This window comes from Lepidochelys kempii, chromosome 4 (genome assembly GCF_965140265.1).
Source record: "Lepidochelys kempii isolate rLepKem1 chromosome 4, rLepKem1.hap2, whole genome shotgun sequence".
NCBI lineage: Eukaryota > Metazoa > Chordata > Testudines > Cheloniidae > Lepidochelys > Lepidochelys kempii.
The window spans coordinates 134,279,989-134,294,200 of NC_133259.1; the positions used below are offsets into that span (position 1 = coordinate 134,279,989).

At 47.2% G+C, this 14,212-nt stretch overlaps 1 protein-coding gene across 1 annotated transcript; it reads right to left on the reverse strand.

The window, feature by feature from the left end:
• Positions 1 to 1,881: 1,881 nt before the first annotated feature.
• On the reverse strand, positions 1,882 to 2,784 carry LOC140910999 (olfactory receptor class A-like protein 4). Its single transcript, XM_073343211.1, has one exon. It carries the CDS (start codon positions 2,782 to 2,784, stop codon positions 1,882 to 1,884), a length of 903 nt encoding a protein of 300 aa, XP_073199312.1.
• Between the last annotated feature and the right edge of the window lie 11,428 nt (positions 2,785 to 14,212).

A 14,212-nucleotide genomic window follows, 5' to 3' on the forward strand; every position in this document is an offset into this window, starting at 1 on the left:
ACAGACACTGAGCAGACAGGATGCACCACAAATCTCAGAGGTGAGAATATCACTCAGCTGTGGATTTTTATTTTATGATTGTATATTGACTCTTTTCTTGGGTACACCATGGGAGAAGGGTGTTTTTAGAAAGGATTTGAATGAAGAAAACCCCACACATTCCCCTCTTCTCACGAGATTATAGCCATTTTGGACCATGACTAAATGCATAAAGAAAACAGGCCCCGTCCAATTTGGGATCCATCTCAGATATAAAACGTCAGGGCCAGGATTAGAGCTGGAGCACGAAGGGGAGTGAGGGTTTGGATTTCAGGTTCTGGTCCATATGTAGTGAGTCCATGGTCATATGGAATGAAAAAAAGCACAAAATACACTTGATGCCATTTCACATTTTATACTCTTTCGGGAAATAAAAAAAATGGTACTTGTTCGCACATTAGCTTTCTCAGGTGTAAAGCATCATCTGATACCAGGTTCGCTTATCTTCAAAGTGCTCCATGGCCTGCACCCTGGGTATGTCTACACTACAATTAAACATCCACACTGGCCCATGTCACTGACTTGGGCTAGTGGGACTCGTGCTGCGGCACCGTAAAACTATGGTGTAGATGTTTGGGCTCGGAGTGAAGCCAGGGCTCTGGGATCCCATGATGGTGGAGGTTCCCAGAGCTTGGGCTCCAGCCTCAGCCTGAACATCTAGACCGCACAAGCCCGAGTCAGCTGACACGGGCCAGCCATGGGTGTGTAATTGTAGTGTAGACGCATCCTAAAGCTCCAGGATGAAGACTGTGTTTGACCGCTCCACTACTCTGACACAATGAAGCCCTGTACAATAAAAGTAAAGCTTGTCTGTGCAGGAGACACAGCTTTCCTGGGGGCCAATCTGAGACCATGGAACGAACTGCCCCAGAAACTAAGGGCCATCGTAGACTTCACCAGCAAGTGCAAGGTGTATTGCTTTCATCTGCCTTCTCTAACATAAATACAGAGCAACCGGTATATTTATAAAAACAACTCCCACTTCAAATCTACCCCCCAAAACTCTCCACCCATCCAAAAAGAAACCCCTACCAAAACAAGAAACTCCACGGCACACGCTTCTCCACCTGGGGAGAGGATGAAAGAACGAACACATAACAGATGTTAGTCATGTTGCTTAATACCGCACTAGAAAGTGCTCAAGATACTACATTGATGAGCACAGTATAAGAACCTGTTTCGAAGAGAATTCTTCAGTTAATTTTCCCAGTTTCCTTAATTATTTCATTTGCTGAACATGTACACGGAGACTGCTTGGAACATCAGCGAGCATTTGTTGTTTCAATGATCTATTGCAGAAAAGAGACTGCTTCGGTGACCGCGACAATGTTTAAAAAAAAACAGGACTTTCTTCCCCGGCCACCTTTGCAGCTGTAAAAGATAATGAACATCAAACACCTGAACGCTCAGGGTCATGTGTGTGCTCAGTCTTTTGTTTAAAATCGGTGCCACCGTGGGTTGGTAAAGATTGGAGTATTTCCATTTGCTTTCAGCTGACTGAAGGCAAATGTTTACCTGCTGCTTGCCTTTTGAAATACGCTTTCTGCTGGGTGTTTTCTGCGGCAGATCTCCTTGCTGTATCCATTGTGTAGTGCCTAATAGGCCTGCTATCTGAATAGTTCCCCACCCTGCTTGACACTGCTTCAGTATGAATATTGCTATAAAGGTCGGGGGCGGGGAAAGCAAATGGGAACCTTCTGAATTTCAAGCAATATCCAAGGCAGGTTTTCAAAAGGCTGATCTGAGGGCTATTGTAAAGGTCCAAAGAAAGCCATGGTTGCAGAACTGTGTTTATGTTCTGGAGGATGAAGGAGCCAGGAGCTGGTTCATACCACAACCAGGCTACAGCTCCAGGCTCTGAATGACTGTGGGCCTTTCACATTTCAGGCACCAGCAAGCTTCAGCCAGGTATTCTCTGACCTTTCTGTAGCCAAACACCACAACGTAGGAGCTGGCAGAGTAATAAATGGAGGACAGAATTCCATAGACACCGCTGAGGACACTGTTTTCAAAATCGCTTTTGAACAACCCAGAAATGATGGCAATCCAGACCATGTCATTAGAGATCCAGCAAACCACATAGATGGACAGCAATGAGAGCAAGATTTTTGTGGCTTGGGCCGTGTGCTTGTTCCAGCTGCTGTCGGTGGTCCAAGTGGCCCTGACTTTTCTCCGGTGCTTGCAGAGCAGGTCGATGGTGAAGCCATTTAAGACAATCACAAGGACGATGAAGATGAGGTCCAAACTGACCGACGCGTAGGTGGTGAACTTCATGATGAAAGTCCCTGTGTAGCTTAAGCAGGTTGTAATTGCCAGATACTCTATGGTCTTGTTAATCTTCTCCGCCGTTCCGTCATGTTGAAGGTAAGGGATATGGAAAACGATGGTAAAGATCCAACATCCCACAAGGACGCTATTTACATACTGCCCCTGGTGCCTGTAGATGAATTTTGACCAGCAGTGGTTAGGTCTTCGGATCTTGATCAGGTGAAGGATGCTTAAATTCTCCACTGACCAGATGCTAATCAGTCTCAGCGTGTGGTAAGTGTAGAGGAGGATCCTGCAGCTCAGCTTTCCAAAAGCCTTGGCGCTGACAAAGAAGATGAGCCCAGGGATTACCTGATAGCAGCAGAGTAAGAGGTTCACCAGGGCCATGTTGACAATGATTCTGTCCAAGGGTAGAAGGGCTCTGTGCCGGACAGCATTACTGACGAAGGCAAAGACAACGATGAGGTTGCCGATCATGCCGATAAATGCCGCTAGATAAATGAGGATGGACGCAACATATGTAGGGTTACACATCCTAATGATACCAATGGAGAGAAGAGTTTGCTTTGAGTTTCCCAGCTTGTTTCTTAACTTCCTCCTGTTTCCTTCCCCCTTCTTGTCTATGCTGCTTTAACATATTACCTCTGCCTCTTGCCCTCTGCAGTGTGTTCACAATACAGCAATCCTACCAAGCCTCTATTTTTTCAGCAGGCCTGTTTCCCCTCCCTCCTGCAATCCCAGCTGATGGACGAGCGGTTTTATAGTCCCTCTCATGAAAGGCTCAGGGGCGTGATTACTCTGTTGTTTGTGTTACCAGCCGTTATCTTATTCTGCTAAGAAAGGGCAGGTGCAATATAGATTAAGCAATGACTAATAGAAAATGTGCCATGATAAAAAGTCCTGCCTGTGTAATGAGAGAGGCTTTCGGATGAAAAGGCTACTTCAAGGAGTGATGGGATATGAACAGCTAAATTGCTCACACTGTGCCTGAACGAAACCTGCATTATGTGCCCAGCTAAGAGACCGGCTGTGACTGGTTACCTAGGGGAGGCGATCATGGATGAAAGGTTAAGCAGAATTATACAGGAAGCTGCATAGGGATGGGTGTTTGTGTGTGAGAGAGGAGGTGGGCTTGACTTTAAGATGTGGTCCAATGTTAATTAAGGGTTATATTATGGTTGCCTGGCCTTTATGAAGGCTATAGAGGGCAAAAGGGATACTCCCCGGAGATCCAGAGGTGTCAGAGCAGATGGGGGAAAAATGCTTTCACGCCCATTCCCAGCCCTGCAGAACGGGCACTCAGGAGCCAGCATGAGCCCCCTCTGCACTTGCAAACTCCACTTATAGAGGGACTCCAGGGGCCACCCCTCTCCTGGGAAGTCCTGACCACGTGGCTCCAGTGGAACAGAGGTGGTATGGTCCAGTGGTTTGGGCACAGGACTAGAAGCCAGGAGACTGGGGTTCTACTGCCTGCTTGGCCACTGGCCTACTGTGTGATCTTTCGCAAGTCACTTCCCCTCTCTCTGTGGCACAGTTATTCCCTTGGCTTCCCTTCTCTATGTAGATTGTGAGTTCCTTGGGGAAGGGACTCTCTCACTGTGTACAGCATCTAGCACAATGGGGCCCCAATCTTGGTTGGAGCCTCTAGGTGCTCCTGTAATACAATAAATAATAACAACAGCTGCACTGGCTGGTGGGGGGGGGGGGTGAGAGCATAAGGGGCCCCAGAGCTTCCAGATAAATGTGGAATTATGCTGTGGGGTGACCTGCTGGGGAAGTGCCTGGAGGTGACATAGGCCTCTGTCCCACCTCCTGCCAGTCCCTTTTGGGGTGGATCTTAGTAGCCAGCTCCACCCTCATTACAGTTGGCTCAAGCATCAAAGTAGCATGAACTTTGATGCCTGAGGAATTTGCCCGATTAGTACTGTAGGCGGGTAGGTGTGTGTGGCTGTCCCTCACTGACAATCTCTGAGGGTGGCCACGCTTCTCTGCTGTCATGCACCTGGAACAGCAGTCTGTGCAAGGGGGATAGTAGCTGTTTCTAGGGCTCAAACCCACAGGCGGGTAGAACAGTGAACAGTTCAGGGGCCCAGGCCCTTAGGCAAGGCAGGGTACCCAGCAGTCTAGATCTCCAGCCCTCAAGCAGTGTAGAGCAAGTAAGAGTCTAGGAGCCTGGCCTTCAGGCAGGGGTGGACGTCCAACACAGTCTAGGGGCTCAGGCAAGGGGTGGGGACTCAACACAGTCAAGCGTCGTAGCTCAGTGGACGGTAGACTCACACTGGCCTCCTGGCCGAAGTGGGGAGGCCGCCTCCCCAGGGGTGGGGTGGCAGAGTTTGGGGGAGGGAGGCCCACCCGACTCTACTTCGTCCCAGCCCAGGGCCCTAACAGTGGGGATCTGCTCGCAACACGCTGACCTTGTATCAGACTGCTGTCTAGTTTCCCTGGGCTACTTCCTACTCTCCCCAGGTTTGGTACCTCGGTGCACTGAGTGTCTGGTGTCTCCTCAGGGTACACCGCCAGTGGCAACCCCAGCAACTCCTCACCATTGGTCGGGTCTGGCTGCTCTGGTAGCTCGGGTGAGTCCTCTGGGTAACTGAAGCCTCCTGTGGGCTCCTACATCAGCAGTGGGGAGACTGCATCCCTCTCCTTTGGCAGCTGGTGCTCAACTGAGCTACAGGGCCCGCCTTTTATACCTCCTGTTCCTGTCCCGCCACTCACCTTCCGGCGTGGTGAGCGTGGCCGTACTGGTTCCACCCACCTGGCGGTGTCTGGCCGTCCCTCACCGTCAGTCTCCAAGGGTGGCCACATCTCTTAGCTACAAGCACCAAGATAATACAGTGATGGATACCATAGGTAAGTAGATGGGTAAATATGGAGAGAGAGGCAGAACCCCATCTAGCACCGAAGAGGAACCACCAACCATTTGAGGAACCTCGACCTAGTGCAAGACGCAAGCCTTCCCACACTAACCAGCTGCCGTGGCAGTGAAGAAGAGAAAGGAGTAAATACCCCACAATGTTCTGACTTCTCCCTGCTCCACACTCCATCGGAAAGAGGTGAGTCTCACTTTTGTATCTGGCATTCAGATAACAATAGTGGGAGTATTTAGATTGCTCCTAAATCCTTTTTGTAAAGAGCTACTAGACATTGTACAACCAGGCAACATTTTGCTGCCAAAAAATTTTTTTTTTCTTTTTTTGGACAAACGATACAGATGTGGGTTGACCGAGACACTTCAATAATTTGTGATGAATTTGCCAGATTGTTTCAATTGGGAAAAAATGGTCTTTTTTATTGACATTTTTGAAACAAAACATTTGGCTTTTCATTTTGAATGCTACTTAAATTTATTCATTTTTAAAAAAGATTAAAAAACCTTCAAAAATGAAACAAGGTTTTGGGTCAAATGAAACATTGAGTTTCACCTGAAATGAAATTTTTTGGACTCCTTCGATTCAGCCACTGACCCAGAAAATTGTTTTTTCACACAGCTGTAGACCTTACTAAAGCAAACTCCTACTGTACTTAGTGGAAGCTTTGCCTGAGTCAGGGCTAAACGTAAGCTGGTTTCAGGCCTGTAGCGACATGATGGACTCACTGGCATGATGCCTCCTGCTGGTCGTCTTGGAGATTAGCTCTCCAGCGTCTGGAGCGCCCTCTGCTGGCTGGTGTCTCACCTGCCTCAGGCCCCGTGTCCCTCCCAGAACCTGGTGCCCCTTTCCTTGGGGTTCTGCCCCAGCAGTCTCCCCTCCCTGGGGAACCCCCAACCCTCTAGCCCCACCTTGCCTCAGTGGCTACTGCCAGTCATCATCTAGCCCCTGCTCACTGGGGCAAACTGCAGTTCGTAATGGCCACTCGTCATCCGCAAGGGGGTCGGACCAGCTGCCTCTGCCTATCCCCGGGCTGCCCCTCTGCAGCCCCAGTACCTTCTTAGCCCTTAACCAAGGCCTCAGCCTGGGGAGTTGCCAGGCTGGAGCTCTCCAGCTCCCTTGCCCTTCCCCAGCCCTGCTCAGCCTCCGATACCCTGGCTCCTTCAGACAGCTAGGTCCTTCTCTCTCTCAGCCCTTTTATCTGGAGCACACCCAATCAGCCTACCTTTTTCAGGAGCAGGGCCACTGCCCCGCTACAAGGCCAGTGTGGTACATTCCATTTGCAAGACAGAACCTCAAGTTCAGCTGGCCAGGAGAATATTTTTTTCCCCATGAAATATTTCAACGAGGCCATCCACCCCCTTCCCATTTTAACTGAGAAGCTTTTCCCAAAGGTTTCAGGTTTTTGTTGGAAAAAACTGAACCCCCAACATTTTCAGTTGTCAAAAACCAAAACACTTTCAGGGTTAGCTTACAGCAAATTTTTGTATGTGAAATTTTCCATTTTATCAAAAAGTCATTTGTCAAAAATATCTTCTTTTTCCCCCATCAAACAAATATTTTGGGGGAAACATTTCAACCATCTCTTCTTCTCACATTGTTTCCCTCCCTCACTGCACTCAGTCTTCCTCTGTTCTAAGTGAAGGGGAAAGGATTTCCCTGGCAGAGAGGGTTTTGTTTGTCGGTTACCGGCCTGTCTTCTGCAGTCAGGTGGCCATTGCATTTGGATAGGAAGCGTATAGTACGGTTTGTCAACACTGGCATCTATGTGGCCACTGTGTTAGTCATTGCAGAGTGCCCAGAGTACCCCTTCCAGCAGGACTGGAATCACGTGTGCACTGGTAGTTGTAGGAAAATAAAATTATACAAAAAAGCACAATAGCTTTGTTCCTCTCGGCTTTGTTCCCCATGATGTCACTTACTGCAGTGACCCACATGAGATAGGGAAGGACTGAGGACCCACTCTACCTGTCCTGACTCACACAAGCCAGCCTTACTCATGGAAGGAGTTTGGCTGCATGTCAGGCATCAAGAATAAATCCATCCTACTCCCAATAAGGTTTAATTCTTGTTAGCTGACATGTTATTGAACATGACTTACCCTCTGGCCTGGCTGGACCGCAGCATGGGGTGGGCTTTGAGGGTGTGAGACCCATTACAGAGCCCTGTGCCAGCTCTGGAAGTGAGACGCGACTCCCTGGCTGTTTCCATTGCTGTCTCCATTTGCTGTGTGCTTCTGGCTAGATACTACACGACAGATGTGTGTTTTGATTTATCCTTCCATGACTTCTCGGTATAAGCCAAGGTAGGAAGTAAACCACACCCGATATTTCCAACTGAAAGTGGATTTTGCCAGCTAAGCTGCAGAAAAGTATGAATTTTTATGTGAATTTTTCCCCCCATGGGTGCCTGAAACAATGTGGCAAACCTCTAAAAACAAAATGCTGTGAACAATTTTCCACCAACTTCTCCCGGCCCTAGTAGGGCCCAGCTGATGAGGCCACGCTGCAAAGGAGCCACAATGGCCTGGGAGAGAATTCCCACAACACAAGGCGGATGTGAACAGCCCAATATTGCCCTGTGGCAAGCCTAGTGTTGAGGTTGGGTGGATCAGGGCAGCAGTGGCCATGTCCATGGTGCCGAACACAGTATGGGGATTCAAGGAGGCTTCCATAAATTAAGGCCCCAGAGGCTAAGCCATCTTCGCCCTTAATGCCCCAGGGCTGCACTTTCTGTGCTGAGGAAGTTAACAGCTCAGAATCTGCACCATTTTAGAGCTATTGCTACAGTAGACGATCAGCCCCAGGGCTCTGACTGCTTTCCATCCATTTCCTGAGCAATGCCCAGCTTCAATTCTGCATTTCTCCCTCACTTTAACAGCAGTTGTGTGACTAAAACGCCAGACACTTATTATTTCTTTAGTGCTGACACTGTGCTTTGCTCTTGTTCAAGACATAAAGGTAAAGACAATCCCTGATCTCAAGAGCTTATCTTGAGCTGTGAGTTTCAATGTTCCCCACTCCATGACCCCATATTACAACCGAGAAAAGGTTCAAGAACTCCCTCCCACAGGAGATCCCTTTCCCTATAGCCCATAAAGAAAGAGAGGGGAATTATAACTCCTGATACCTATTCATTTCGCCTGGCTTGAGAAGCTGTGGAATAAAGGAGACACAGAATCCAGCGTGCATTGGGGAATCCAGTAACTCTCTTTTCATAAAGTTTTTTTATAAAGAATTATTATGAACGCAACTTTCTGCTTAGCTCTGTTCATTTGACTTATCCTCCCACTCTTTCCCTCCGTATTTGACTGTTTTAGCTTAGAATCATAGAATCATAGAATATCAGGGTTGGAAGGGACCCCAGAAGGTCATCTAGTCCAACCCCCTGCTCAAAGCAGGACCAATTCCCAGTTAAATCATCCCAGCCAGGGCTTTGTCAAGCCTGACCTTAAAAACCTCTAAGGAAGGAGATTCTACCACCTCCCTAGGTAACGCATTCCAGTGATTCACCACCCTCTTAGTGAAAAAGTTTTTCCTAATATCCAATCTAAACCTTCCCCACTGCAACTTGAGACCATTACTCCTCGTTCTGTCATCTGCTACCATTGAGAACAGTCTAGAGCCATCCTCTTTGGAACCCCCTTTCAGGTAGTTGAAAGCAGCTATCAAATCCCCCCTCATTCTTCTCTTCTGCAGGCTAAACAATCCCAGCTCCCTCAGCCTCTCCTCATAAGTCATGTGTTCCAGACCCCTAATCATTTTTGTTGCCCTTCGCTGGACTCTCTCCAAATTTATCCACATCCTTCTTGAAGTGTGGGGCCCAAAACTGGACACAGTACTCCAGATGAGGCCTCACCAATGTCGAATAGAGGGGAACGATCCCATCCCTCGATCTGCTCGCTATGCCCCTACTTATACATCCCAAAATGCCATTGGCCTTCTTGGTAACAAGGGCACACTGCTGACTCATATCCAGCTTCTCGTCCACTGTCACCCCTAGGTCCTTCTCTGCAGAACTGCTGCCTAGCCATTCGGCCCCTAGTCTGTAGCGGTGCACTGGATTCTTCCGTCCTAAGTGCAGGACCCTGCACTTATCCTTATTGAACCTCATCAGATTTCTTTTGGCCCAATCCTCCAATTTTTCTAGGTCCTTCTGTATCCTATCCCTCCCCTCCAGCGTATCTACCACTCCTCCCAGTTTAGTATCATCCGCAAATTTGCTGAGGGTGCAATCCACACCATCCTCCAGATCATTTATGAAGATATTGAACAAAACCGGCCCCAGGACCGACCCTTGGGGCACTCCACTTGATACCGGCTGCCAACTAGACATGGAGCCATTGATCACTACCCGTTGAGCCCGACAATCTAGCCAACTTTCTACCCATCAGCTTCCTGATGCATCTTGTCCGTCACTTAGATTATGAGCTTTCTGGTGCAGGAGCTGTCGCCTTTGTTACATGCTTGAACAGCACCTAGTACAATGGGGGCCTGATTTTTGATTGCGGTGTCTATGTGCCACTAACATAGAATTAATACATAATTGTGGCCAAGGATGTTTTAGAAAGAGTTTGAATAAGTTATGGATGGTGGCTTTTTCCTACTCCTGTTTCTAGATGTAGAGTTTTTGTATCTCCTCAAAATTCAGTGCTTTGGGATTTGTTTTAATTAGATTCCTGAGACAGCCACAAGAGCCCCAATTCCCTGGCTCTCCAGTCACCACTTAATACACACATTCACACACCACCTCTGCAGGTGCTTCCCATCTTGTCAAGATCTGCTGGGAAATGTGACATTAATTAGCGTGTGGTGCTGAATTTTTAAAAATGATTATAATTAACAAAATGTGCTTAATAAAAGCATATGGGGCCAGCCAGAAGAACATGAACCACCATAGCAGAGACTAAATATTTCAAAGGAGAGGATCCTCGGAGACTGTCAATCCTTGGAGAACTCTGATACTAAAAATTATCAAGAATATTTCACGTAGACTAACATGAGCGGGGATAATCTTTTCTCAGCATATGTGTAATCGCATCTGAGACTTAATGGGAGTTAAGCCATATCAAAAGTACCATATATTTTTAAAACTTCGGTATTCTAGATTAGCAACAGATGATATAATCAATAGAAACAACTACTAAGAGTACCTGAAATAGAAACCTTCTGTCGTGAACTGTAGGCATAGAGATTGACCTAGAACTTCTGTGGTCAGATGGCAGGACAGCGAGAGTCAGTGCTGGAGGTTTGCAACTGCCATGAGTGTAGCAAGACAATAATGCAAGAGCGGACAGATTGAAAGAAAAAGGCTGTCATCATCTTGTAGGTAGCCAGAAAGTGTATCATGCGTCACTGGACCAAGAGCAAAGCAGCACCTGAAAGAGCAACTTGTTCCTCTAGAAAAGATTGATTCTAGAATCACAGATGCTCAAAAAAACATTTGGAGTGAAATCCTGGCTCCAGGGACATCAGTGGGAGTTTTGTCATTGACTTCCATTGGGCCAGGATTTCACCCTTGCTGCATACCAAATGCAAAGCAGTGGATGTACTAATTCCAGTGACTTCCACTTTATTAAAACACTGTTTAACAAAGATCTGCCTAATTTATCAACATTTGATGGGTTTTGGCAGAAGTTATTGGATAAGCTGATCACCAGTTATTGCAAATTACTATTTAACAAATGAAGGTCAAAATTCTTCTGTGAACCAGAAGAATATCCCCAGGAACACGCATATGATAGTAAAGATGACTACAACTTAATGATATATTTTTGAAATAATGTAATTGACATTATAAGAGCTACCATGTGCTAGGTAAGCTATATTATGCACCCTGATGATCCTCACTTAATAAGAAATGTACCTCTTCTGCCAGGTGAAGCCAGCAGCAAGCAGAGCTGGATTCAATATCTAGGGGTTCTTTTTCAACAATATAACACAGAACCGGCTCAAGCCCCCACCCAGTAACCTGGGAGAATTACACACCACCCCTGGGCACCTCTGAGAGGCAATACTTCTCCATTTGCAAGCTCGGAGTCTGAGTGTAGAAAATAAACTTTTAAATGAAAGGAGAGAAGTCATCCAACATTAATTAGGGGAAATGCTACAAGCAGGATTCATAAACATAAAACTGTGAGCAGGACACCCACGCCAGAGTGTGAGGGGCAGAGTCTTCTGCCTTATGTTCTTGAGTTCTATAACCAAAAGTTCCTTTTCTGTGCCCCCTCTGCTCCCTCACCACACCCCACTCACAGTGGTTGTCCTTGGTCAGTGAGGACCCAGGGTTCAGAGGTGTATCTTTGTGAATTCACCTCTCACCTGGGGAAGAAGGCACCTTGCGTGCCCCGCCAGCCGCAGTTCCTCGTCACCTGGCCTGCCCCACCAGCCACTGCTCACCACTTTCACCAGCTGCTCCTGCTGGCAACTGCTTGCCACTTTCTCTCACCAGCCACCCATCAAGTCATCTTATGCTGCCACCTGCCTTTCTGCCGTGACCTCTGCAGGTCAGTCTCTTAGTGATTTTTAGCTTTTAGTAGGCTGGGCAGAAACACTGCCCCACCACAAGTGATTTCAGCTCTCATTGAATACTTAATAATAATAGAATGCACGTAATGCAGCCTATTTAGCTCTATCTTTGAACAGTGGGGAGAAATAGGTTAAACCAGACTGGGGATCCTTAAAGAGAGTCCACACCTCTTACCTGGGATACCTGTCCCCACATCTCTCTACTTTCACAGGGGTCTGGCATTTGAGCCCCTGGTTTAACGAGGTCCTTTCAGCTGAGGGTGACCCCCCATTTGGGACAGGTTAATTAAGCACAGTTCTGCTCCCCCTTACTCAGAGAATAAAGACACAAGAACTGATAACATTTCACTATCCCTGCATTCAGTACTAACGTGATCTGTAACCAACACCAGCCAAAGTTGACCACTTTGAGCAACACAGCTCCTGTCTGCTAGACATCTAGGCAGAGTAGGTGTGTTCATGTAAATACAGTTTGCTCCTGAAGTCTCTCCCCCTCCCCAACTAGCTGTCAGGAGAGAGTTCATTCAGACCCTGCTTACAGACAAAAGAAGTCAGATGAAGTTAATGGGAATTCTACCTGCATAAACAATACAGAATTTGGGCCTATGGATAAGAAAATCAGCTATTTTAACCAAAGTGAGAGGAAAAACTGAATTCAGATCCAAACAGCTGAATCTTTTATTTCATTCTTCTAAATTTTACCATGTTTGATGTCAGCCCTAAATATCCCTTTTAATAATTGGAAAACCAGGAATCCAGTCCATACAGTCCTTGTTCAACCAACATGGCACTGTGGAACAGCTCTTTTCAGTGGTATTGATTTAGGATGGTTTTGAACCATGACATCTTCCATAAGACATCTGGGTACAAACAATTCCTGAGGGAGACGCTGATGGGAAGGGAGATTGGAAGCGTCTCATCCCATGGCATATCCCCCTCATGGCTCCTCGCCCACAGTGCCCTCCTAATTTCCCCAATAGTTTGTTGGCAACCTAGAGTACTTTAAGTAATGTGCCCTTCCTGGGGTTCAGTGTATTGAGTCTCTGTAAAATACAGTCTCTGCTGGCCTTTCAGGCCCAAACCCTTCCCGCTCGGGGTTTCCAATTTTATCCTCCATACGGGGCTTCGGGTTCCTGGTTTTCCCTTCCCTGAGCGAGGAAGCTCTGCCAGTCCCATTACAGCCCCAGGCCTCTCGGGAGAATCTTTTTCATAGGTCTTCTCCTGCCCTGGTCCCACAACTCCTTCCCCCTGATGCAGGGATTCCACACCCTCCTTCATGGGGCCATGCACTGACTCAAGCAGGCTTCCTGACCTACCAGTATGGAGGTTGCAGGCCCACTGCATGGAACTTTTCTCCTCTCCCCAGAAGTCAGCAAAAAGCTGGGTTTCATCCTGTTCAGGAGAGAGCTCCCTGATTAGCACCTGCTCCCCTTCCCCCTCACCCCGTTCCCAGCTTGTTTGCTGCTCTCTTACACACCTGTTTCCTTAAAGGGGCCAAGACATGGAACAGGGGCAGCTGGCCCCAAACTCTACTACTCCCTGAAAGGGGACAGACTGGCCTACTACAGGGAACATGCCTCAGTGTGTGTTCTTTGCCCTGAAGGGAGCTCAAACCAAACTCCATTAATACGTTAGGACTGTCTAAAGGTTCATTTAGAAAACAATTTTCATTCTTGTCATTCAAATTTATTTAGTCAGCTGCATCATGTCCCCTGATTATTCCCATGCCTGTGTCGCTAAGCGTCAGAGTAATACACCAAGCAGGTACCCATCTAGGCATCATACCACTGCACGCGAACTTCACTTCCAGACATCTGGGCCTATATAAATCCCACAGCCAGTTGAGGCCATTGGCCCGGCTTGTTTACATCATAACATCCCTGTGGTGTTGATAGTTGTAACTTGCCCTTGGAGTCTCAGATTACACTTCATTTCGGTCCCAGTTCAGCAAAGCAGTTCAACATGTGTCTGTCCTTCTGCTTATATAGGGACAAATACTGGGTGAGGTATGTGTATGTGAGGTGGGAGGGGGCAGGATAGCTGGAGGGCCACATCCTGCAGAGGTAATATAACAGCTAATACAAACAAGCTCTGAAACAACAGAACAAAACAACAACAAGTTCATGGCACTTTTTTTTCCCAGGAATTTTCAGAAATATCTGTTTTCATTCCACGCCCTTGTCTACTTATGACTCTTGTTGTGTCTCATCTGAGTAGTAACTCTGGACATTTTGATTAAAAAACTAGAATGACAGAAAATTAACATGGCACATATTTAATGGATTAAAAATTAATTAAGCACAGTTCTGCTCCCCCTTACTCAGAGAATAAAGACACAAGAACTGATAACATTTCACTATCCCTGCATTCAGTACTAACGTGATCTGTAACCAACACCAGCCAAAGTTGACCACTTTGAGCAACACAGCTCCTGTCTGCTAGACATCTAGGCAGAGTAGGTGTGTTCATGTAAATACAGTTTGCTCCTGAAGTCTCTCCCCCTCCCCA